At 36.8% G+C, this 27,616-nt stretch overlaps 1 protein-coding gene across 1 annotated transcript in view; it reads right to left on the bottom strand.

The window, feature by feature from the left end:
- The window catches only part of MPP7 (MAGUK p55 scaffold protein 7), a 115,562-nt gene that overhangs the window by 25,675 nt on the left and 62,271 nt on the right, over positions 1-27,616 (bottom strand). Inside the window, exons 5-12 of the mRNA XM_086614583.1 lie at positions 22,599-22,730; positions 14,190-14,271; positions 13,178-13,263; positions 11,275-11,349; positions 10,463-10,659; positions 9,886-9,950; positions 304-324; positions 192-203 (exon numbers count right to left, since the gene is read on the bottom strand). Coding sequence (XP_086470709.1) covers positions 192-203; positions 304-324; positions 9,886-9,950; positions 10,463-10,659; positions 11,275-11,349; positions 13,178-13,263; positions 14,190-14,271; positions 22,599-22,730 — 670 coding nt within the window. The remainder of the gene's footprint in view (positions 1-191; positions 204-303; positions 325-9,885; positions 9,951-10,462; positions 10,660-11,274; positions 11,350-13,177; positions 13,264-14,189; positions 14,272-22,598; positions 22,731-27,616) is intronic.

Below are 27,616 nucleotides of genomic sequence, written 5' to 3'. Positions count from 1 at the left end.
TGAAGCAACTAGGAATATTCTAGTATTTTTATATACTTAAAAAAAAAAAGATTCAATGTATTTGGTGACAATATAAAAGCATTATATGCATAACAACTCCTAGAAACATTGGTCTATATTCAATTTAATTCTAAACACGTGTTCTCTAAATAACATTATTGGGCTATGCAGGGAAACTTTTGTACATGTACCTTCAATTTCCTCTGAGAAGCACAAAGGAAAAATAGGAAAGGAAATCATTAAATGGAGTGAAAACATAACTTAAGAAAGAAAAGTTAAATCGAAGAAGAAAAATGCACCTACCACACTCAACCGCTTCCTCATCTTAGAACAGCCAAAAAAACAAAGTATTATTGTTTAATACTTCATAAATAGGAAAAAATTCAGCTATGTAAGCTACTCTAAAATCCTCTTGATAGCACCTATTATATTGAAGCATATGCCAACAGACCAGCACAGAGTTTAACTTGCATGTCTAACTACACTCAGTTAGAAAAGGACCTAAAAAGACATTGAAATATTACGTGCACTTTAAATTTCCTATATGAAATTCTTCCACTATTCATTTGGTAGCAATGACCTTACCCAGTTGTCATGGAAGATCTCTTTGATATTAACTGCAAAGTTTGTTAATTCCATTTAATTAGTCTTAACAGCATTTTTAAGAATCACTACCATGAACATGATCTCAGTATTTTTCTGCACTTACAGTAACAGTTGCTACTGTCCTTGGAGCTGGGTTTTGGAGAGGTTTTTTGAGTTATTTTTTTTTAACATCTATAGATGTAGCTGAAAAAAGTGGAAACAATTTATATACTCTATCATTTTTTCTCTGAAGCTATCCTAATATAATGGATCTACTAAATACTTTCTGCTTATCTATAGTAAGTCAATAAATTTTTCCTCCTTGGTAGTGGAAAACATACATTTTTACAACCGTCTTTGCACTTGTACAGAAAAACAACATATCTACAATGAATTTTTGTTTACAAAGATATTATATATTAATGTCTAGATTTATACAGAGATTTTACAATCTACATCTCATTCAAATTTCCTTTGGAATCAGGATAAATATGCCTAAAATATAAATATTTCAAAGTGTTTCCATGAAGCATGACTTGACTCAGAATGTGAAGAAATTATTCAAGAGAGATTTTAAAATCTTTCATGTGTAACTGATGTACCGAACAAAGGCGAGGTCGAAACTCTCTTGCCCATCTGATGACATAGCTTTTTTCCATTTCATATCATGAAATAGATACAAAATTCTTTCCTGCCAGAGGAAGAGTACTGTTCTGCAGAATCATTTCTTCATACCTTTTTTTCCTGAGGACTTAATGTTTTAAAATACTAATTTGGAAGACTTCTCTGAATCATATTTAAAGTTTATTTCTACACTAGAGGGCTGGAAAGCCCTCTAAGGTTAGCACTGCTTGGTTGACCACATCTGGTGCCTTAAAAGAGTGCCGACAGTTTTGCGAGTTGAGAGTGAAAGCGTTGGATCCTTTTTCCTCTCCTGACCTTAAAAACTCTCAGTTCTTGAAGTGACAAATGCCCTAAAGCTGGCCCTAGGATGGCAGGCTGGCTTCCAGGTACTATTTCTTTCTCCCCCTCTGTGCTGGGAAACCTCTTACACTTCCTGATACGTATGACAAGTTTTTCTATATTTCTATTTCCATAGCTACTTTCAATAGGCTGCAATGTATCTCTTGAAAACAAGTCACTAATGCTCAAAACCAGTTCATATCAAAACATAAATACTAAAACATCTCCTGAATTCACAGTTATTCGACTTAACTAGACTGTGCATCTTGAAGTATTCTGTTTCGTATTTTATCATTGGAAACAGACAAGTCCTCATCTATGAGCATGAAAAACTAGACCAGGAGTAAAAGAAGTTTGTATGTACACGCAAGTACAACCCAGACCACTGCAGACCTTCATAGGAGACCTGCAAGTGTGGGAGATGGTGGAGCTACAGGAGCAGGGCTGAGAAGAGCTGAAGGGAATGCAGGCTTCTGGGCTACCCCTGTTAGGAAAGGGAAGGGTCTTATCCATCCATGCTATAAATTAAAGATATTAGAATTCCCAAGTGAGCCAGTTGACCCCAGAGAGCACATGTCAAAATGTCTACAAGCTGAAGTTTACTGCTGAGATAAAGTGAAAGAGTTCTGAACTTTTGTTAAAAATCTTCCTTCTTAGTACTGCACTTGGCTTTCTTGGGCTAGTCCTAAGGTTGAAAACAGTCTTCAATTAAAAAGTGTGGGAAAGCAGTGGGTCTTTGCAGCTTAACGCAGCTATGTAACAGTCATCAACACGTAGCTCCAAATTTGAACTTTACCAGAAATTTTACTAGTGCTATTGCACATCCCCAGTAAAGTCAGAGATTATTTGCCAGGAAACTTTGCATTGTGATTCACCACTAATACAGCTCTCTGTGTCTGAAGAAGCTGTACGCATGCAGCAGATATATGCAGATACATGCCTAAAGTTCCAAAGTTTAGATACATGGAAAATTGGGGTTGATATCATGCCAATACAGTTTCACTAAATTGAAGTGGAGTGAGAAACGAAATTGAGGTGTTTATCTGGAAGGAACAAATTAGACTAAAAGAGAAAAGAGACTAAAGAGGAGGAAGTCTGATGGGAAGTAGGAAAATAAAAGCAGTGATAAAATTAAAAAAAATATATAAGGCAACACAGAGCAAATAAACATTGAGAAAAGAACAAATACAACTAATTAAATGTAGTGTGGTAAGAAGGGAGAGGAAATTACAAAGAAAATAGTCATGGAACAAGTTCATGAAACAACAACAAAGCAGTACCAAGACATAAATAGGAAAAAACGAAATAGGAAACATAAGCACAATGGAAGCTTAGGAAGTAGGTGTTTTTATTAATTTTAGAAAGATTTCAGCATAGCCAATATGCTAAACTCTAACAATGCAAAACAGTATCACATACACTGTATTTTTGTATGTATTTTAACTGAAATATAGTAAGATTTGGTTTTGGGGGGCTCATCTAAATTATATTACTTATGAAGCTCAAAACCAATGCCACTCCAGGAACTTCCTCAGCTTTTGGAACAGTCCAGCACCAGATTAAAATTTTTAGCTTTTGCTGACTTACTTTCAACAATATTTCCATCAAAGAATCTTACTTAAGTGTTTCTCAGTCTAAAATTAGATCCAGCAGCTCTGTTCTAGTTTCTTACCACAAGCAAGTTACGTTAAATTCTATTTCACTCTAGAAAGCAAGAAATTGTGATGTATAATGATCTGCGTTACAGTGAATATATTAAACACTCCTCGAACAGCCCCACATAGCAATCGATGTTTATACCATTCTGCAGGTTTTTATCCTATAGAGTTTTGTTGATTGAATGATACATATATGGTCATGCTATAGGAAATTTAAGATGATCTAATTTAATCTTCTCATAAAATCATCAGATAACAGTATCTCTACCAAGGTAATTTGGAAAATGAAGAAGGATAGTCTTGCGGTGAAGGACAGAGCAAGAGTTTATGAGATCCATTTCCACTTCAGTCTCGTGTGACCTTGACTCAAATGTCATCCAGCTTCAGGTTTCCTTAATTTCTCTGTGGTAGCAGGAAGTTAACATTTGTAAGGACAGGGGACTTCTGAACAAAGATGCTAATGTGCTAATTTAACTCTACATGTCTGGTTTATTTTTTGTTTTTACTTGTAACTACCTGCAGGTGGGCAACCAGGTTTCAAACAGAAAGATGGAAAAATACTGAGAAGAAAGGCAGAGTTAAGACTGTGCAGAAATTATAACAAGCAAAAGAATCCTACTGTACGTTTATCCTAAATGTTTGGTATTCAAATACAAGTGGTACAAAGCATTCATTCTGTTAGCCTGTTTAAATTCTTTTGTTGGCAGAACACGATCTTCAATTCACAAGACACTCATCTATGGATGAAGTGGGTTACATCTTGTTTGAATGAACACCATTTGGCTGCAGTTAAATATTTCCTCTTGCTCATACAATGCCAATCACATATGGTAAATCCAAATTGAAAGTAAAATGGGTTTTAAGACCTAGAAAAAATATATGATGATGGCTTTGCCACAGTAAGTATTTACATTTAGCATTAAATATTCAGAACAAAATGTATTTTCATGGAAAAAACATCTCTGAACAGCTCCTTTCGTATATGCTACATACATATACCTATTTGTATATAACTACACACACAGGGTATGGATATACACATATGCATGCCCTGCAAAAGTAACAGAAGTTACAGGCTACACTAGCATAAAATATAAAGTTACCAGTAATTTTCATACCAGAGACAACACACACATAACATAAGAATAAACACAGTAACCACTGTGAAAGCAAAATTATGCTGAAGGAAAATAATGTCTTGGCCAATTATTGTAGTTTATAACTACTGCAGAACAGTAAGTTATTCGGTTGTTATTCAAAGAAATTTACTCTTTTTTTCCTCAAAAAAAAAGCAGGTGATCACTGTTTTATCTACAAATTGAAGTTACAAATGCAAGAATGACCACGTTTGTTTGCAATGACTATTACAGTCAGAGCGCAAGTAGTCTTTGTATTCAAGTTAACAGACTGGGAACTATTAAACAAATTATTTTTCCCCTGTACTGATTCTCACATCACTTCTAGTTAGCCAGGATGCAGAGACAGGAGAACTTACAGAGCCAACTATAGCTACAAATTGTGCCCAAGCTAAGGTGACCTCCTAAAGCCAGACATGCTGCTAAGTATTACTGATGAATACGAGGCGAGCAGGTTTCTGCGGAGCTGGCATCCAGCAGTGGCTCACAAGCTCAGACACACCAAAGCTGATTGCATGCAGCCAGGCACCTCTACTGCACCTCCCTCCGCCTCCCACGGAGCTCCCTCACACCCCGCATCTGGTACACTGCGCGTTCACTGTCCCAGCACATGGAGGGTTAGTCCTACTCACACAATCTCATGCATCTCTACTCCTTTCCTTTCATTCCATTTTCCTGTTTTCTTTTCCATGCTGCTGCTTCTTACCATTTTTTCCCCAGTATAACTTTCCCATAGTATTAATACACAAGCAATACTGCTTTTTGCTGAAAAGTCATTGCTGTTAAGTATTGAGAAAAACGCTGAAAATGTTTGAGAGGTCTGGTATCCCTCCATCATTTCTGCACTAACTCAGAGCCTGGGATGTGATACTATCAATCTTATCAGAAGGTCAGCGCATCTAACTGCCACTTCTCTCATGCTTTTAAAACTCATCAAGTATTAATATTGAACTTACTGAGGTTTTCTACCAAAAATAAAAAGCTGAAACAGGTCAGAGTTTGTATTAGTAATTTTTGCATTCACCATCTCAAAATCTTTAACAAAACAAATACGTTAGTGTTTGATTTAAACAGAATCAAGAAACAACTGAACTATAGTGCAAATACTGACTACAGTAATGCTCTTGCATAATACTGTTAATTGCGCTAATTTAATAATTTCAAAGCCCATCCTCTGTGGGGTTTTGCCTAACGGGGTTTGTGGGCAGCTTTTGTCCATCTGCACTTCCATTGCCCTTGTCACAATACTTTTTCCTTTTCTTCATACTCCATATGAAATTTCACTTCTCTGTTTTTCCCTTTATTTCTTTATTCCTACTTTTTCTGGGTCTTCCTCTCAAAGTAAAATCCTCTCTCAAAATAATATCTCAAAATATTATTGAGTCCTGCCACCTTACTTCTCAGATACCATCTAACGAGGCACCCTTTCCATTTGCAAACTAAACCATGTGATTTCACTTACCGTTCAATATGGAATGTATATTGTTTTGTTCCCTCCTCCAGTGTACACATCTTAAAGGTTTTTCACCTTAACTGGTACAATGTGAGAAAGATTCTCCAATCTCTTTCAAGAAAATAGCTAAATTCTGGGAGAGGCGTACACATGTGTCTTCCACGAAGCTAAAGTATTTACTTTAATTTATATTCACTTTACACAGACACAATGAAACAAGTTGACTTGGCTATTAAAGTGAAACTAAAAATTGGCATTTCCATTATAAACCTATCCTTATAATAGTTTAGAATTAGGTTGGGTTTCTGTTGTTTTCAGTGCAAACAATTCTTGCTGAAAAAGTTTCTTGGAAAATATCCTCTACTCCCTTTCCTTGACAAGTGTATACATACAAGTATGGTTAGCATCACCAAAAAAGCCCACTTTTTTTCTTCCAAATTTATGATACACAAATATGGGTACAGATTAACAACTTTACACATGCATTGCTACGCTGAAAAGTATAAAAAATTCAAAATTGGAAATAGAAAGAAGGCTTCCCAGAAGTAAATCAATCTAGTTTCTTGCAAGTTTTGAAACATTCTTAATTGTCAAAGTGAATCCTGATGGATGCTAATGTTACTGTAAATACAGTTACTGATTTTGTTTCAGAGAGCTCTTTTTCTGTACAAATACAACAGTTCTTCCCAGTTCCAGAACTGGCTTGAGAAGAGAGGGCAAAAAAGTAGTTGCAGGACACTTCTCATATGTTACACGATTTTGACTAATTTTTAGATTAATTTTCAAGTAGAAGTCCACCTATGAAACCAGAGCTGACTCACATTTTCTTGGTACCCAAGAAAACAGAATATTTCTCCTTGATTCTCCCTATTAAACAAAAAGGCATGTACTCAGGCTTCTTCCTTGTTAAAAACATAAGATCTGTGGAATGAGTTGACTGAACAGAGTAGGCCAATATCCAGTGCTACTTACCATGTCTCAAGAAAGCTTCCTAGGGCAACTCCCAGTCCTGTGAGGAAAGGGACTTTTCTTAGCAGCTCTGTTGAAGTCAACACGTTTTTGTCTTTGGGAAACTCTATCAGCTGACAAATTGCCCTTTCCCTCCAAACTGCTAAGGAAATTCAAGTCATATGATGGGACAGGATCAACCGCAATAGCGACCAACCTCTCAGTATACAGCTAGTTCAGGAAGATCTACAGAACATCAGTTACACAACTACCCTTCCAAACATTGGAGAACCCTGTATCAAGCTGAAAGTAGTAATCCTGTAGTACAGGATTTAAAAAGAATGAGATTAAATCATGCATTACCAATTTCCCATGCCCGAGCAGGTGCATGAGCCTGAAGGAGGCAGTGGCCCCATGGGAAGCCCATGTTGGAGCAGGCTCCTGGCAGGACCTATGGACCCATAGAGAGAGGAGCCCACACTGGAATAGGTTTGTTGGCAGGACTTGACACTGTGGGGGATCCATGCTGGAGCAGTTCATGAAGAACTGCAGCCCGTGGGAAGGACTCATGCTGGAGAAGTTTGTGGAGAATTCTGTCCTGTGGGAGATACTCCACGCTGGAGCAGGGGAACAGTGTGAGGAGTCCTCCTGCTGAGAAGGAAGGAGGAGCAGAGACAATGTGCAATGAGCTGACCACAACCTCCATTATTCCCTGTCCCCCTGCACCTCCTGGGGGCGGGGAGGAGGTAAAGAATTTGGGTGTATAGTTCAGCCCAGGAGAAGGGAGAGGTGGGGGGAAGGTGTTTTAAGATTTGGGTTTTTTTCTCTTACCCTATTCTGATTTGATTGTTAATAAATTAAAATAATTTTTCCCCAAGTTGAGTCTGTTTTGCCCATGACAGTAATTGGTGAGTGATCGCTTCCTGTCCTTATCTTGACCCACAAGCTTTTTGTTATAGTTTCTCTCCCTTGTCCAGCTTAGGAGGCGAGTGATAGAGTGGCTTTGGTGGGCATCTGGTGTCCAGCCAGGGTCAAGCCACCACACTGCCATGCCACTAACATGAAAAAGCTGCCTTGCTTTAGAAAGATCACAAGGGCACGGGAGTTACCCAGCTTATGTGTAATCTTCTTGAAAAGCCAAGCAAGCAGAAGGTTTTCCTGAGAGCAACTCGAGCAACAACTAGAGCAACCCTAGTCACAACATTTTTTCTATTCTGGTCCTTAAAATGCCTCCTCTATGAAGGATCTGAATTCCCTCCAAGTACTAAAAACATGTTCAGTCTTTGAATGAAGGGATAGACCTCTACTCAGAACAGCACTTCCCCTCTTCCCATGAAAATCTGACAGATGTAACAGCAAATTGTCCTAAGAAATTAGGAAGAGAGAAAATTACAAACCTACATTACTCTGCAATCTTTTCTCCTTCAAGAGGCACCACTGCCTTCTAGATGGTATTTAGCTGGACCTTGCTTTGTTTAAAGAAAATCCAAAAGAGAATCATAACAGGCATACTGCTTGACCCTAAGGCTCTGTCGTGATTTAAAGGAAAGGGGAGGAAGAGAGGAACTCTTCTCCCTTGTTTAAGCTAGTTAAGGCAAAGTCAGTGGAAACAGCAGAGACAACAAGAGTAGACACCGTGCTGTGGGTCTTCTTTGGGTTGTAATTTTGGCAATTTCCAGTCAAGTTCAGGCTGCCTATTTGGAAGGGTGAGATGCATCTTGTAAAACCTTTCACTTGAAGGTCACTAAAAAGATGCAGTCCGTTACAAAAGGAATCATGCAGTGTTGCTGCAGCAGCTGATTTACCTCTTCAAAAGCACCAGGGCCACCTTAATTGAAGGTTCTTGTTGAGGGTATTATCCAGATTCAAGAACAGTGCACATAGAGAAATAGCTATACCCTGGGATCAGACACTTTTCCAAAACTGGGGCAGAGCAACTTGACCTAGAACCTAGAAAAACAACAGATTTACTACAAGCTGGAGGAGCTCCTCTTTTTTTCTAAGACCTATGTAAATTAGAAAAGCCATAGTGCAATCATATAATCTGTTATTGTAATTACAAAGCTAATCAAGGGCTTTGGAGTTAACAATAGCATTAGGGCACACAATCAAATAGTGAAATGGAATGAAAGATAGAAAATGCAGATTGCTAGAAAACTAACAATAATTGACAAACTTCAGAACGCAAAAGCCATAGCAAGAAGTTAGGAAAATTGCAATAGAAACCACGCTGAGACGGTTTAAAGTTAAAAGCATTTAGTTTTGCACTTAGTGTGCCAGCAACCACTGTTTGCCGTAGTATTCATACTTTTTGTTTTAATGTTAGAGAATGAAAGATGGTTGGAAATTTTAGGCCACTTTCTGAATATTTCTAGTTGAACTCACAAACATGTTTGTATTTGTGATTTAGATCCTACTGAAGCATGATAGTTTCTTACATTGTACTCACTTTGTTATGAGTCTGTACAACTGAAAGAAATAACAGGTCAAGTAAAATATGCAATAATACTTAAAACAGATGTTGATGCAAATTCCAGTGGAAAGAAAATATTTGTTTCGATGTATGTGCTTTCTTAGAGCTTATTTTTCTTATATTGTGCAACTACTGTATTTAAAAGCAGAAAAATTAAGAATGAATTTGTTTAAAAAACAATAAAAGTGGTTCTGTGAAAGCCTGTCAAAGAACTGAATGTCCCGACCTTCAAAAACTTGTACTGCTTCATAGGACACAAAAAATCACCAACTATATGGGAGAGACAAGGGGAGACTATGTGACCTTTTATCTCACTCTCAATATAGCTTTCACTGTATTGATGCGGCCCAGACTATAGAAACTGTTGAGCCAGTTCTGTACTATTTCAACAGGAAAAGAACACTCTTCAACCTTAGAAACAGTATATATCAAAATATTAAGTGGGCTCGGTGCTTCAAAAACAAAGTCGGAGGGTTGGGAAAAATTGTTAGCTGCTTTTAAAGCTTTTAATTTCAGCTTTCATATGTATTTTCCTACTGATAACAATGTGATCAAGAAGCTACTGTGCCCAGGAGAAATGCATCCTGCAGTCATAGGGCTGAAATAAACTGCTATTTTATAAGGTTAGAGATCTGCAGTATGATTTCTGTTCCAGGTTAACAGACTTACATGATTTTCTGTTGGAAATTTTCAGTGGCTGAATCTGCACTTCTGGTCTTCTTAGTGCAAATCTCCTATAAAATGGGAGGTGGTAGGGGAAAGACACAAACTCCTCAGTTTTCACTGCAAGTTTGGGATTAATAAACACTTAACATCATGAGACTGTTGCAAAACATCCAAAAGGTTTTATAAGAAATTAACTTAAAACAATGCAATCTATTCACAATCTAAAAAAATTAAATCCTCAGCCTCAAATTCTTGTAAGCTCTCCAAAACCTGCTGCAGTTCTTATTCCTGCATAGTACATCAGCATGAATACAGATACTGATGTGCTATTTTCCATACATTTTTTCTTTCAATCTGGATCAGTGTTATCCTATCAGTTTTTGTCATTATTAATTCTAGCCAGACAAATAAGGAAATCCAAAGTATTTCAGCAACAGGTTTCCAAGTTCAGTTGTCTTGCTGCAAATGCAGGTTTATCATACCTACATAATCCGTAAGTATTACATATGACAACTATGCTAACTTAACAACTCGGCAAATTAGTGTCTTCTCTTACTACAAAAAATAATGAGTAGCTCACCTCTCCTGGAAATGCTTTGAAGGGATCAAGCCGGCTCTGGGATTGGCATCACCTTCGTGTTTGGCCTGCCACCAGGTTGCATCATCCTGGCTCATGATCTGAAGGACATCTCCTTTTCTGAAAGCAAGTCCAGCTTCTTTACAAGGAATTGCTTTATCCTCATTAGGATCATAGTCAAATAGGGCTCTGATAAACATCTGAAACAAACCATGTTTTATTTTTAGAATCAAAATATTAAATTTAATTCAGAGGTATTTCCATTTTTTGATTTTACTGTTTAAAACCATTGAAATAAATAATGCAAAGTGATAAACATTGTACTGCTGTAAAACATCCTTACGGGTGTCTAACATTAGAAGTTCATATGGGAATGCTAAATTAATTGCTTCTGCAATCACAATCCCAACGTAGTAAAGGCTCCATTATCCAAGGCAAATAGGACTTTGCAGGCGAATAGTGTGCCCATAGCAGGAACAGAAGAGAAGACACTTTTGAACCAAGGTGCTATCAAGCATCTTCTACCCAGTGCACAATGGAAGAAAAGGAGTACTTGGAAGCAAGCCAGGTCCTCACAGAAGACGAAGATTACCTCTGTCAACTTAGCGGCTGTAGAGTTAGGCTTAAGAACCATGTTACACCCACTTCTAAATCCAGCACATGAGTATTGAAGCGTACGGTGCGCTAGACATTGTCACATTAGAAAAACTGAGTCCAGAGGCATAAATCACATTCTTGGTTCCGTCATCCAAGCAAACAATATATATCCTAAGCATAACAGTTACTGCAAAAGCTTCTGAAATAGTCTTGCCTACCTTGCCTTCCTTCACTGGGATTTCTTCCTTCACACTAGGTATAATTTTAAATGTAATTGCTCCTTGAGACTGAGCCTGGTAAACATTTGAAAAGAAAATGCACCGAGAATTAAGCTCTACATTTCAAAGAAATCTTAAATAGAAAACAAATCCAAATTACTTTAAAAATACTCAAAGATAATGATTCTGTTCTCTCCTAAGCATGATCCATGGAGTCTGACAGCTTCACCATACCAAATTTTGCATTGCAAAGATTAAAAATACCCACTTGAAATGCTCGGTTTTACTTGCTTCGCTGGTGTGCACACATGGACTTTTAAAAACTGGAACCTGCACATTTCAGAGGTCCCACTTTTGCACTAAAAGCAGAAGCAAATGCTACAGCTAAAATGTATGCATATTAGAAGCAACGACTGGACTCCTGGCACAGTTTGGACATCTCTGGAAAAATCTAACTAACATTTCATTTTTTAAAAAAAACTGATAGAAAAATCCAAACAGGCTTGTGCCATATTTATCATATAGAACTATTGGGGGGGATTTATTTTTTTGGCAACTCTAAGAAACTAGAAAAGAGAAACATATTTGAATAGACTACGTGTACTAAATGGAAAAAAAGCCCTCCACTATAAATCTTAAAAGAAGTTAGCCATCATCAACCACCTCATCCATTCATCTTTCCCTATATCCCACTTAAAGTGTGTCTGGCTGCATTTTACTTATTAACCACAATATATTCCCACTGCCTCAGTGACATTTTGCTATTGAGGGAAGTGCTAATCAGCTGGAGCCTCTGCTACTATTGCATGCAGCCGACAAGTTTCATAAAACTAGCAGTGTGCAACAGACAGCCAACGATTTAAGCAAAATGGAAACAGGCCTGTCCACTACCAAGCGAGACATACTTCTGCCGGCATGTCTGCGATCCAAGCGCTCACTGTTTGATGAGCAGCAGCCAAGTTCTTATTTCACCAGCCGTAGGACTGGAATCAATAATTCTGTTACTTTCAAAACAAGCTCTAACTAGCTTTTGATGTTTATATTATACCTCAAGGAGGTAAATAGGGAAATTGTTCACACCTTTTCTAGTGCTATTGTGTTTCTAGAGATTTTTAAATATTAATTTCTGCAGAAAAATACATTTCTGTAGGGAACACAAAACCATAAAGCAAGTATGAATATCAGCAGGCTAACATTTGAAATGAATCATCTCAGTTATGGAACCAAAACTGTGAGACAGCCACCCAATTCAGCAGGATAGTAAGGTATTTATGTATATAGAAATGCCTATACCATGAACATAAAGACCTGTCATGACTCTCATCGGTTTCTTTGCCGTAAAAAATATTAAATATTTCTGAAACAGTCTAAATTACTTAATTTGCAATAGTGCTCCATGACTGAGTAATTAGGCTGGCTTTAGAGATTGTGTAGTTCAAAGGAGTGCAAACATAATCATATATATGGCTATATACTGCAAATCAATATAAAATATAATCCTGATATACCATTTTATTCTATCAAGTACATGTATTATGAATTGATTTTCACATGGAGTTAACACATTAGTGATTAATACATTTAAAATCATTTGAATTCAACAGGTCATGGTGTGCTTTAGAAACTGTAGACTATACATTGAGGTCTGCAACGTTGTGCAACATATTTATAGCCATATTATTGTCATTAACTCTTTACAAGTAATCTATAATTGCATATATATGTAATGTGTGGAAAATCATTCTTTAAGAGAAAAGAAATCGAGGTTTGAAAATTACAGTGCTGGAAGAACAGGCATTATTGTAGAATATAATTTTTTTTTTTAAGAAATACATCAGAAATTCTAAGTCTAATTACTTTTTCTTGACTCCTCTAAATTAGTTTTTAAATGTTTGGTATTTACCAAAATGTGTATTATTTCTTCAGGTTTTTTATCATCTACGGGAATCCCATTGACTTCCCTCAGCTCATCACCAACGTGAATAAGACCTAGAGAAGGCAAAGAGGAGTTGTTAAAGGGTAGCTATGTATCATCCAAAAAACGTCACTAACATTCAGCTTTTTCTCTCTCTTGTTCATCCACTTGAAGCTCTAACTTAAGAGCAGGAATATATGGTGAACACAACAACAGCTACTGTCCTCAAAGATAAGTGAGATGGTTGGTTTATTCACCTGCCTTCCTTCCTCCTGAAAATTAGTACCATTTCTGTATGACTTTTCCAGACTTCTATGCAGATGTTTGAAAAATGTCTGTGCCAATTCTTTTTCTACTCATACTACTTTCTTATTGCTACACAGCTGCAAGTACTGCAAAGATCACTTGGGCTGTGAGTGCTAATTTGTAGCACAAATGCTTCCTAATTTAACAACATATATCTAGATTTACTCCATTACCCCACCTAAGTGTGAAATACAGCTGTCCCAAATTCTCTTCATTGAGAAGAGGCCCTTTAGACTATAACTCAGGATCTCTTGCTTGAGCTTTTGCAGACTTTGAGCATCCCAAACTAAACGAGGGCAGTAAAGGATGTGCTGGTATTTTGAGAATTACCAGCTGAAACTCCAAATGGATGTACTAATATAAAGTAATGCAGCCATCCTGAGTTCCTCCATCAGCAGGCTGTAATCTTGGCACATCCTATCATTTCTAAGTGGATGTCTTCATTCGGAAACAAACCACGATATAGCTCAAAAAATCCCTGTATCTGCTAACTCAAAGATACCAGGTTGCAAGCAAATTGGGGAAAAAATTCAGCATGAACACTTTCACCAGTATTGAAATATCACTTTGGAAAGCTGTCCAAACCCCAAATACTTTTGTTTGTGATAATGACATATTTAGTGCATACAAAATGCTCCCATCTTTTTCTGAATTATAGAACTTGAATGGCTAGTGGAAAACAGCAACACCTTACCACTTCTATCTGCAGCTCCTCCACGCATTATCCTGGCCACCACAATTGCACCAGTTTGTTCATCCCTTTTAATAGTCGCTCCCTTAAAAAAAAAAAAAAAGTTATCTGGTTAATCTTACCATCATTCGAATTGACTACACTAAAAAAAAATTGCTATGTAAAACTGAAAAGTTGACATTATATCAATGTGTGAACAGGCCAGAAATGACACTTGGTCATGAAAAGAATACACAAAACACGTTGCTCTATTACCATGCTATTAAAACGTGACTTTTCCATTCAGAGTTGGCTCATTCATTTTGGACAAACGATACAAGAAGTTTACTTTTCGACTTAACTGCAGCATACCTTACTTGAGTCTTCGGCTAAAACTGTACTAAATTACTACTATTAAGAATTGATAAATTGTTTTTCCTGCATTAAAACAGGCCACATTACATACGAGGGGTTCAAAAAGTTTATCCATGTTCGTTGAGTTGCATTTTACACGCAGAACTGCCTGTGCAGCCAGTGATCATTATTTTGCTTTACAGTGTTATCAATAAACAAACACAAATTTGAGAAATGCCTCTGCACATCAGGGCTCACCATACCTGTGGGACAGAAATGCAGAGGAGGGGAACATTTCCTGAGTTAGTCATGACTGTTTTCGTACATTAAACAAACACAGCGCAAGGCATTTAGGTAAAATGACATCATGTAGTCAAACTTCCAGCAAACAGCTGTCTAGATGAGAAAAATGCATTTGTAACTGGAACTGTGAGGGTGCACTGAAAAGAGTTACAAGGCGATGGGGAAGCAGCAGGCAGCAGCAGTGACAAGTGAGAAGGGAAGGGAGGTGGTGGCACGAAGCAGACGGGAAGGAATAAGGGAGGAAATGCTGGCCCTGCTCTGGAAGACAGAATCCAAGGAATAATGGGGAAAATTTAGCTAGATAAGTCATACTGTATAATCACCTCCAAAAAGATTGTTCGATTCAGTATTTTTGAAAAACAACATGAAAAAAAGCCAACAGCTTTTTACCTGCACATGATTATTTTGCCATATTAATGTCATTAGTTACCTGCATTAGATCTAAATTTGTTAATCAACAGAGATGTTTACGACTCTGGCAGGTAAGTCAATTTTCTGAAAATTTCCATCTTTGTGATTAGTGACTGAACAGTATTACTTCACCTGTGAGTACAAGACAGTGCTATGTGCACTCTGCCATCACTGGTTAGAATTTCCCTCCATCAGAGAAGCGTTGTGCCTTAAGTAAGGTACCTAAGTACTTTATAAAGTTCCTTCAATAATTAAATGGCTTGTATAGCTACCTTTCTATATTTGTTTAAATTAAACATGACATCATGTTTATCATTACTTCAATTTTTAAGTGTTCCATGAACATAAAGCTGAAATATGTAGAAATGAGTAACAGGGGTGACATAACAGTTAACAATTTTACTGAGTGTAAATGAACTTCTTTCCCTTTCCCTTTACCTGTAAGATGGAAATGCAACACAAGACATGAAGACACGATTAATTTATATTTTTTATATGAAAGTTGCATTTATTGCAAATAGACAAAAATTAAAACAGTAACTACACAATGTTTTCTTTGGCTGAAACTTTAACGGTAGCCAGCACTCCACAAAAAAATTGATGTGCTGTGTTTCTGCATTTTATTTTACATCTTAAATTTATTAGTATGAAATTCTATCCATAAGCAAAGTAATTTTGCAATTTGCCAGCCTTATTCTCATGTGTTTTCTATAATGCAATTACATCAGTAAGCATTCGTTTGTATTACAGTTTCAACTGAGTCTGAGAGTTTCAAAAAGATAAAGATTTAGCTGCAGCTCTCACATTAAAAACTCAGGATTTGACTTCTGTACACAAAGAATTGCATACCATTAGGAATGTACTAAATGAAGTGTTAACACCTCTAGCCTATATCTCAATATTAAGTTCTGACCTTGTAGAAACAGCTATTAACTTGAAGTTTATTATTAATATCTGGAAAGTTACATCTGTTTAAAAGTAAAAATCATCTTTTTTTCTGAATATATCCATCAAAAAGAAAAAAAAAGCAGCATTAGGATGCTAGGGCCAAATACAAATACACGACATTTCCACTGTATTGTCCATATAAAACAGAGGCTCTCCTAATTAATCAGGGAAAAAGCCTTGAACAGAAATGCTTTGTGCCTTTTCCCTGGAAGTCAACAATATTAAACACTACAGAATGCAAAAAGCAAGCAGTAACTGACAGCTTTTCACTGTGATCACCCAGCTACCCCAGCCCAGTGCTGATGTCTGAATACGGGTACTTTACTTCACCTTATTCTTAGATAGACCCTAGAAAAAAAACTTGTGTGCGATCGAAGACCACAGTACTGACCCAGACGGCATCTGGAAGTAACAATAAAGCTGAACAGTCACTTCATGCTCCATGCGATTATCACTACTGGCACAAAATCAATTTCCCTAGCACAGATTAGCTGATTTGAAAGATGCCCCAGTAAAGTTAAGAGGTAAATTGGAATGTTCAAAGCACAAAATCAAGTTCAAATTTACAGGGGAAATATTTAACCAGAGTTAGCTCACTGTCTGTAACTCCTCTACGGCAAACTCGAAGTGAACGGGCAGGCCCATGAAAGGCACTACTCCAGTTTATGTATTTTTGCTGTACCTATAGTACACAAAGAAAAAAGGGGGTTCCTTAAATTCCCTTTCCCTCCCTATTTAGAACACTTAAAAAGAAATCATCAAACACAAGTGGATTTCTTTTTGAAAACTCAGAGTTGATTTTCTGAAAAAGCAGCTTCTCTTGTACTGCTGCCAGTCCTGCTTAAACTATGAGGTATATATAATCTGGCAAGAATTTCTCCTTATGAAATGTTCAGCTCCAGTACTTTCAGTTACATGTGCAATGCAGCTCCTCATTTAGAGCTTTAAAAATGGAAGAAGGTTAGACTGGACCTTGAGAGCTGGAAAATATTTTCAGTGCTGCTAGCCAAAAGTGTAAGTTACCCTAAATGAGACATATACAGATGTAATAGCATAGCTCAGTTTAAAATACTTCTAAAAGGAAAAATAAGGAGTTTGGGAGACATATGGTGATCAGACTGAGAAAATGTTTAAAGGTATACCATGCAAAAGCACTAAAAATAATACAAGCTCCTTCAGTGAGGTTCTTTCACTGCTTTTTGGGTTGTTTTTTTTTTGTTTGTTTTTTATTATTATTATTTTACTTTATTTTTAATGTAGTAACACTGATTGGTGAGCATCACTCAGGGTTTCACAGACATGAGCTTTATTAGTTCATCTATTTATCTGCTGGTTCTAGAATATAAACATTATAAGCCTTTATTTTTAAAGAAAGACTAGCCTAAAATAAATTACTAATGAAAGAGTTTGAAATATCAGTAATACATTTGCATACCTTTCCACTAAACAAAAACACATGCAGATGTTGAATGCAAATAAGTGCTTCAAATAAGCCTTATTTTAATTCATTCTATATTGAAAATACAAATATCAATTACCTAGCTTATAGTGAAGAGTTATTGAGAAGTCAATACCCATATACATGTAGACTATGCACACTAAAGCTGTCCCTACACCCAAATTAATCCCACCTATAAAACAGTTAATTCGCTAATAAGAACCAAGCTACAGGGACTCAGAGTGAGAGGTAAGGAAGAGCTGTAGAATTTGCATGGGTAGAACACGTAAATGACTCTATTCAATCACCACAATTCCTTTCACCCAAGTTCAGCTGTGGAAATAGGGTATCTAGTTCAAGCTAGGTGTCTAAGCTTCTCCTGTTGATAATGAAAAGAAACAAGCAGCTCCAGGGAATGAATCATCCTTTCATTAAGGCAGGTGTCTTAAACAGACAGCATGGTTCATCCTCTGGACCTGCCTATTTTTCTCTTGACTACAGACACAGCACAGAGATTAGTTTTCAAATGGCTAAATTTATGTGAAATGAATCTGTGTGACGAAGAAGCAACCATTTTAACGTGAAGAAGCATCCTATCCAGAATAACTGCATGACAGCTGTAACAAACCTGGAATATCATTTGGAAGCTGGAGGTAGTGAGAGGCTGGAAACTGAATGCCTGGTAGTGTGGTTGTACATCTCAGATATCAGGAATGCTAATCAGGGACAGGTCAGTAGCTGAAAAAGCCCTGAAGAGGTAGGCATAAGTAAAAACTCTCCAAGCTAACTGATAAAAAGCCTAATTATAGCCAGGTGAATTTTGGACTATCTGAAAAGAGATGTTTTTACTCCTCTTTACATAAGGTTCAGAGATGTTCTAAATTACTTCATTCAGATAAAACCTCCTAACACAATTTCATCTCGCTTGAGCGAGACACTGCTAGAATGGCATTTACTAATAGAGTATATAGAAAAAAAACCCAACACATAAAACAACAACCAATCAACCAAAAAAACCCCAACAACCAAATCAACCATAAAACCGTGGAAGGATTAACAAAAAGTTTAAATTATCTCCTCAAAAAAACTGGAGGAAAGTTCAGCACCGACTTCTGAACTGATGAAATCTGGCAAACAGAAGGCCCTCCCACAAACCATGTGTTTCCCTCTCTTCTGAGATGATTACTCCTGGGAACTCAGGCTTCATTAATATGCAGTTAACACCGGCTCAGAACACTGGTGAGGTGCTTAACTCAGAGAAAAGCACAAACAAGTACAAGAGGAAATGTGGTGCAGTTCTATATGAAAATTGTCACTAGATATATTCCAACAAAGTTAAGAGAGTGCCTAATTTGCTTTGAAAGAGTACTGTTGAAAGTCATCCAAAGGAGATATCCAATTCAAGAACGTCCAGGGCGTGCAACCAAAGTAATGCTTGCTGCTTTGCAGAAAAACAACCTCTGCTGTTTGTGTACAAATAGAGGATGAGAATGTATCCGAGGTGAAAGAAGAGTTCAAAGAGCTCAGTATCTTCAAGCCAAGAAATCAGACAACCTCCATCCCAGAAAAAATATTGTATAGTACCTCCAATCTCAAGCTCAGTAGCAAGAATCCTGATATAACGATGCAAGTGGAAGTCAAGACATTTTGACTGGAGAACAGTGGATAAACTGAACAAGTAGAGACTCTTTCATCTCTACTAAGAATATCCAAGACTTTAGAACAAGCTCTGAAGGAAAAGCCAATAAAAAGACAAGGAAATAAATAGAAAATGAAATTTTAAATAGCTTAGTAAACATAGATCACAGCACAGTAAATCATAACCTTTCTTTAGTAAAATAACTTCAGGAAGCATAAATGCAGTAGATCTAATATATCTAGTATAAACCTGTCTTTATTCTGCCGTGCCATATTTTGGTAAGACCTTATCTGAATTACTATCCATGTTTCTTCTCACCTCTAACTAAGTGGAAAAAAAAATCCAGGGAAGACAAAGACACAAATAATAGGTTTGTTATGTATTGTGGTGATGGTGTCATAATTAGTCACGATAAATCTGCCATGAAGAAATCAATGTTTGACTTTAATATTAATAATGTTAAAATGGATTGAAGGTGGGCTATGGAAGAGAAGGACACTATACACTATTCTTTGAAGTCTTCCTGGAGAACAAGTTACATGCAAACCAGAACTTACCATAAGCCCTTATCCAACAAAAATAAAACATTAAGACAGGCTGGGCATTTGGAAAGGCCACAAATACTCCTTTCCAATACAGATAAGGTACAGTCTTAGAAATATTGGTTAGGAGGCAACTTTTGGAAGTCATTCAGGCCAATCTCCTGCTCAGGACAGGACTACTGTCAATGCCAGATCAAGTCAGCCATCGCCTTATAGTACAGGTTGAAGATTCCACATCTCTGGTTAGTCTGCTCCAGCGCTGAACTTCCCATCTAGTGAAATATTTCTGTTAATTCTCAGTTTAAACCTCCCAGGGCTGCAACTTGTGGCCCCTGCCCTGTGTTTTAGCATCTTTCACTGCTGAGAAAAGTTAGACTCTACTGTCCTTGTGAGCTCCCCACACTGAAGTAGCTGCAGGCTGCAATTAGCTCCCACCCTCTGCCTCTTCCTAGTCTATCAGATTCCATTATAAGGCTGCTTTTGCCTTGGTAAATAAATTAAGCAGTCTTAAACTGAAGAATTGAGTTCTCTTTCATTGTTTATATTTTCCATGGCTGTTGTCCTGCCTAGTAAAAGAAAGTTCTAAACCAAACCCTCTCTGTTACCTCCTTAGCACAAGAATTGTGCTAAATGTGGATGCACCTTTTAAAAGACTGTACTGGTTTTCGCTGGGACAGCGTTAATTTTCTTCATTAAAACTCATATGGTGCTATGTTTCAGATTTGTCATGAAAAGAATGTTGATAACACCGGGATGATTTAGATATCGCTGAGCAGTGCTTTCACAGCATCAAGGCCTTTTCTGCTTCTCATATGACTCCACCAGCAAGTAGGCTGAAGGTGCGCAAGAAGCCGGGAGGGGACACAGCTGGGACGGCTGACCCCAACTGACCACAGGGATATCCTACACCATATGATGTTGTGATCAGCAATAAAAATGGGGTAAGAAAGAGGAAGGGGGGATGTCTGAAGCGATGACGTTTGTCTTCTCAAATAACTGTTACACATGACGAAGCCCTGCTTCCCTGGAGATGGCTGAACACCTGCCTGCCCAAGGGAAATAGTGAATGAATTGCTTATTTTGCTTTGCTTGCACGTGTGGCTTTTGCCTTACCTATTAAACTGTCTTAGTATCAACCCACAAGTTTTCTCACTTTCATCCTTCTGATTCTCTCCTCCATCCCACTGGGGAAAGCAAGCAGGCGGATGCGTGGGGCTGAACTGCCAGTCAGGCTTAACCCACAACAGATACACAGGTATCTGGAGGAGTTCAGTATCCCACTGGAGTGAATGGGCAAGAGTGGAATTTGAGGAACAGTCCAATGATAACTTTTGGCTAGGCAACTCTATTTGTCCCTTTAAGAGGGCTTAAAATTTCAGAAGGCAATATACAATGTATGTATCTCACGTAAGTTTTCAGAAAATCTCTCAGTTTTGTTTTCAAAGTTGCTATTAATCTAATCCGTTTTGAGATACTATTAACTTACAGAATTTAACTCACAAAAGTCTTAAGAGCAAATCATGTTTGAAACATGAAACTATGTAAATTAAGATTTTTATTAAGATTTTTATGATAAATTCAAGAAAAAACAAGGATGTTTTCATTAACACTAAAAATAAGTTGCTCAATTAGAACTCATTTCATACTGCATGTTCAAAACTCTTCACACCTTTCAGAATTAATACTCTTTCTGATACTAAATCCTAAAGCACGTTTGTTTTCTTCCTCAAGTAATTTGTTTGATAAAGAAAGAAAGGAAAGCTTAAAGCTGTGATGTAAATATTTGGGGAAAAAAAAGTTTTAATATGTTACAACAAAGCAAAATATTTCCATATGGCCAAACTTTTAATTATCCCCATGGGCACCTACAGTCAGTCAATACCAAAACTTGTTTATTGATGCCAGAAATCCATCAAGAATCAAGAAGTGATCTTAAGATATCTACTGACAAGCTACCCCTGCACATCTAACAGAGGCATTGCTCTCCCACTGTCATCTCAAGTATAAAATCACGGATTTCTCCAAGTAACTTTGCAGATATTTCTTCGGGATTGCTATCCATTAAAACAAATATCCAGTATAACATAAAACAAAGCTCTTACTGGCTTGCAGGAGAAAAATAATATAGTTAAATTTTATTCAAGATGACTCCCACTCTACAGCAAATAAAAATAACCAAATCAGTAAAGCATTTTAATACTCTTGTAATACAACCTAGGTTTAGTCCTTCCATTTTTCCAGATATCCCCATGAAGATATTAACTTTCTAGTATTCATAACCCAAAGTACAACAACAGACATCTTAAATTTGCCCAGATTTCAATTCAAGTACTTTAAAATATGTTTTTATGCTTTCTTTTCAGTGTATCAAAAGGTCACATTTTTTTACATGAATGCTAACAGGCACAGTTCAAAACAAAGGTCAAGATCTCTTTGGGGATTCATTCTACCTCTCTGATTTTAAAACAAGTTCATGATTCAAATTCAAGATAAAAGATGAATATATTATTGATTTAAATGCTCAGACTGGCCTATATATATAATGTTCAAACACCACAAACAAACAAATTCTTATTATTCATTTCGTATGCTTTGGTAATAGTGAGTGTGAATGGAAGTCACAAGTGTATCATTGAACATTATGAATAAACATGTGTAAAGTCTGTCTATCCGCATTTCAAGTTAATGTTACCTGGTCATATTCATAATCCGAACACTCCCCATCCTGTGCACAAACACACACACACCACATTCCACCTCCCCATCCCCCCCCCCCGAAAAAAAAGACAGTTACTTACCAATGGTTCTCTGTTTTTGACAAGCCTGATTATTTTAACCGAATCTTCTTCCTCATCAATATCATCAGGCATGGGGGGCAAGACAGGATCGTAGTTCTTCTGAGCAACAGTATCATGTACAGAGAGCAAAGCCTGGAAACATTAATAGTCAGTATATTATTTGGCATCTGAAAAGTTTATGAAAGACAAAGCAGAGGATATTATTTATAGCTTGACTCTACCAGTGTGATGCATGTTGATTGAATGTAATTGTTATACACAATTTTAACACATGTCAAACTAATGAAACAACTCCATAAAGTATATGTTTTCATATACACAGTGTATGCATCTAGCAAATTGTAGATACAGAACAGTGTCTTCATACACACGAAAATACCAAGTGATTGGCACATTAGCTTGAACTTAAAACATTTGTGAACAGGAGAAAACTTGAGTTTCCTAAAGTAAGAACATCATTCTACTTGTCCTAGATAACAGGTTTCTCCAACACAGTTAGCAGACCCGCGAAGCAAATAAGAAAAATAAGCATCCTCGAGTACTTCTGTTCAAGCATGAGATGCATGACATTAAGCTGTTGCTCAATCATTCCCTTCAGAGGAGCTCTGGAAACTTACCTGGTTACCGGATCCCTTTCATACCAGCCGTCTTTCATATGAGCTCCGAATTATCTTAGCAATTTTTAATTTATTGTGAAATTTATGATTGAGATTGAGGAACATACTGCTGAAATTATCTGGTTTAGGCAGGTGGTTATCAACCACCTGTTGCATGTCTTGCCTCCTTTCTTTCTCTGTTGCTTCTCCAGTTCATGCACAGCTTGAACAATAGACTTTTCAAAGAAAAGCCTAAGAAAGCCTGAAAAAAGGTTCAATCTCAAAAAGAAAATAATTTATGAACATGCAGAAATTTAAAAAATGTTGAAAGTCAAAAGAAAGCTTATTCTCCTGATGCTCTAAAAAAAAAAAAAAATTATAATCTAAAATTCACGGCTTTTTCTAGATACAGAACTCAAAGTTCTTTTCTATTTCGAAAAGTCTTTATTATTTGTAATACCTTTTAAGCTAGTGAAAAATTTTTAAGTAATGCTTTTACTTTTTTAGCGAAACCTATGCGTTATAGTAGGAATAATACCAACAGCCTTACATATATCTCTACCTACTGCTTTCAGTTCCTTCCGTTTTCAAGTAGTTGCTACTAAATACCGGGATATTTTACATTTTGACCCGATATTTTTCCCAGAGAGTCAATATTACAAAAGTTATAGTCTGAATAGCAGAAGTAATTTGCAAATTCATAACCTTTCCGACAATAAAAATAAAGCATTTTGGAAAATGTTGAGAAGTTTAGAATAAAGCAGAACACATCAATGTTGTTGACATGGATGATATCAGAAGGTATCATATCAATGACTGTAATAATGAATCTATTATAACAATTATAATAATGATTAAGGAGAAACTCCTTAATAAAGAACAGAAAATGGCTATGTTTTTCTGATGCCAGTTTACTTGCTACTTAATAAAAGGCAAATAATATCTGACTGAGTACACACATGACCAGAACCTGTACGTTCTCAAGGTTAATGCATATGTTTTAAAAAAGCATGACACTTCCATTACACTGTTCCAGCATTTTTTTCCTGAATGGAGGAGACTGCAACAACAGAAAACAATTTCCAGGCAATGCTACAAGCTATCACGTCAAAAGCAGAAGGCATACTCTGTACAGTAATCTTGAAGTTTTGAACTAACATTTGAGTTAGGTCTTCAACAAAATAAACATACAGAAAGATTCTTCATCAGAATTTGTTTTACTAATTTCTATGCATATTGTACAATTTGATAAAAACATTTTGACACACTCTATTTCTGGTTTTCTTCCCAAGACACAGTTACGAATTTGTACTATTTACCATCAGAGATTACCAGCTCCTTCCCACCAACGGTTAGTTTTACTTTAGATCTGAGCTAAAAACCTCAGGCTAGCAATAATGGTTCCTCCTGGAAATGTGTATTATGAAGCATTACATATGTAAAAGCTATGCAACCATGTGCAGTCCTCTAAAGACGTATGTGAAATATCAAAGATATACTAAAACGAAAGTCGTGTTTGCTTTTACTTCAGGCTACTTACAGTTAAGACTTCTAAAACTAGTCTTCTGCAATTACGTTTTTCCACATAAAGCTAGGGCATGTTCACGGACTGGTTCAATTTAATGAGGTTCTATATTGCAGTTTAAAAACAATCAGGCAGATAGAGAAAACAGATGAAAATAATCTAAAGCACCACTTCCAGAGTAAAAGGCAGCAGCTTAAAACATGCTCCAAAGAACATGCCCTACACAATGAAAATTGCAAAACAGATTCTGTCCACTGCTGCACTGAATTATGCCACCAGCGTTACTAAGATACTTCCCTGCTCTGACTGTCAGATCAGTCTCCTGGACACTACGCGCAAAACAGCGATGCAGCCCAAGTGTTAGAATCCAATGCCAATCAATGTCTGGTATTATCATGTTTTTCTTCACTCACAACACTGGAACTTGCCAACCACTTCTCTCTTCCTCCCAAAATACACATTAAACCACAGCGTACTACAGTTCCCAATAGAAGATCTTTAGGCAATAATTAATCTGCAAACAAAACTTGGAAAGCCATTTTGATTTCACTTAATGTATTCAACTAGAAGCGATCAGAGCCTGTCCTCAAAAGCACTTCCGTATGTTTTGAGCACATGAAGAAACGACCATAATCACAGAGTAGAGGGACATTTCTTCAGTAGTTTCTTTGTACCATGCAATTAATATAATGTACACTTAGTCCAAAAAAACTAAGTATCAGACTAGAGTTTTATAGAAAAGGTTGGGACTTCTTAAAAAGCAAACAAATCGCAAGAGATAAAACTTGGATCCTACGATAAACAAGATTTACCCAGAATAATTGTGCAGTAAATGCACAAGACAATTTCAAGGTAGTGAGGTTCTCTTTTTGTACATAAGACTGACCAACTTATTCACCTCCATGACAGTAATTTTTACCTATTACAAGAACTGGCAAGAAGTGCAGATGAATTTTTTTTTTTTTATGTTTTGTTTTTGTTTTCAAATACAAGCTCTTCGGAACTATGCATGTATGATCCAAGATTCGGGTCATGTATATTTAAGCATCTCTGGAGAAAAAGATTTTATTTCAGCTCTAAGTTCTATGCTTATGATTCACAAATGTAAACATGGTCCATATTTAGAACTTGAAAGAAGGTATGATTCAAATTCCTGCACTACCTAAATATAAATATTGACGTTCAGCTAAATTCTTAGACATGATCTAGCTGGAAATGAATACTTTCATCAGACCTCTGAAATGTCTAATAACTAATGCTGTATTTTTCATATTAAAGCTATCACTGATCATTTCACAGTTTATAAATTGAAATTTTACACTATCAACTTACACAAAGAAAAATCTGACATTGGAAACATTCAAAGTTCTTTTTCTTAAACTGTTTGGAAACTTTAAATGTTTATTTAAATTGAGAATGTTATTAATGAAAACAGGTCTATATTTTGATAAATGTGTATCATTTAACTACACTGACTATATTTTTGCTTCTCTAAAACAATGACAAATGTTATATTATTTTTTGCTTCTGTTCATATTTTGAGATCTGCAAGAGTACAAATACCCCAAGTAGCCTCAACTTCTGAACAGTTCCTTATGTTTTTAAATTCTCATTATTTAAAAAAAAAATCTTAATTTGTGTTACTTTTCAGAAATATTTTGCATTTATAGTCTAGAAAAACATTTTAGAAAATAGTAAGTTAAATAAAGAAGCAAGACAGAATGGACAAAGAAACAAAAACAGTCTTTTTCTTACTGGTACTTTAAAAAAAATAGTCAAAAGATTACTGACATAAAATTTGTAGGGACTAAAACCAAACTTTACGAAAGCCAACAGCGGCAGCAGACTGCAACGCTGCCAACCCAGCTGCTGGTTACCTTGCCTATGGAGCGGATTACCGCCCTGGCAGCAGAGTGAGAAACATGGAACAAAACAGCCCATGACACTGCTGTCCCAGTTCACAGCTTGGATTATCAGCACTGGCCACCTTCTCTAGCAGTTCAACTTGAACTTCGTCAGATGAGACAGAGACGTTTTCCCACCTTTTTGCTTTGCAGTGGTGACAGTAACTTCCACTGAGGCTAGCACAGAGAAGCTACACCAGACGAGAAAGCTAACTTCATCAGCAACCACAGCAACGTGCCCCTGAGGCTCACCTGGCAGAGCTCGTCTCTGGCAAGCTCTAGCCATGTTGTGTTTTCCTTTGTGATAAGGTTACAGAAGAAATACAAAAAGACAAGCTAAAATTGTTAGTGGAGAAAGTGATTCAAGACTGGAAAGACTGATTTATGAGTACTTGCATAAACTTAAAACCAAGTGAGTGCAGTCATCCAGCAACAGATATCAAAGAAGGAAAGCTGAAAGAGCTGGGAGGAGACTGAGCCCACTGAAGGAAAGACCATCAAGAGCATCAGAATGGAAAGAGAAGCATAAGAGATGTAACAGCCAAACATGTGAAAGAATTTAGAAAGCAGGAGAACAAAACAAGCAGAAAGCTGTAGCATATGGATGATGACATACTGGCTCTAGGCACAGAAAAGCAATTTGGAGAAGAAAGGGATAAAAATGTAAGGTTTCAGAATCAAGCTATACATTTAAGAACAACTGGTAAGCAGTACAAAATTAATGGGGGAAAAGGGAGATACGAATAGATAAGGGGCAAAGGGGGAGAGGACAACTTTTCTTCTTCTGTAGAAGAATTAGTTCTTAAATCTACTATCTTGAGTACATAAGCCAGATTTTACACTGATGTGCTGGTGAATTCCATCCCACTAATTCCACTCTCCAGCTAATGGGTGGTAGAACAGCCATCAGAAAAGGGCAGCGCATGGCAGTCTCTTCACCACCAACACTGCCTGCTCAGGGAGTACGTGCAACCTTAATCCTGATGCAAGATA

Source organism: Tauraco erythrolophus, chromosome 7, assembly GCF_009769465.1.
Source record: "Tauraco erythrolophus isolate bTauEry1 chromosome 7, bTauEry1.pri, whole genome shotgun sequence".
Classification (NCBI taxonomy): Eukaryota; Metazoa; Chordata; class Aves; order Musophagiformes; family Musophagidae; genus Tauraco; species Tauraco erythrolophus.
The sequence above is the reverse complement of the archived record's forward strand: the minus strand, read 5'-3'. Positions and strand labels throughout refer to the sequence as shown.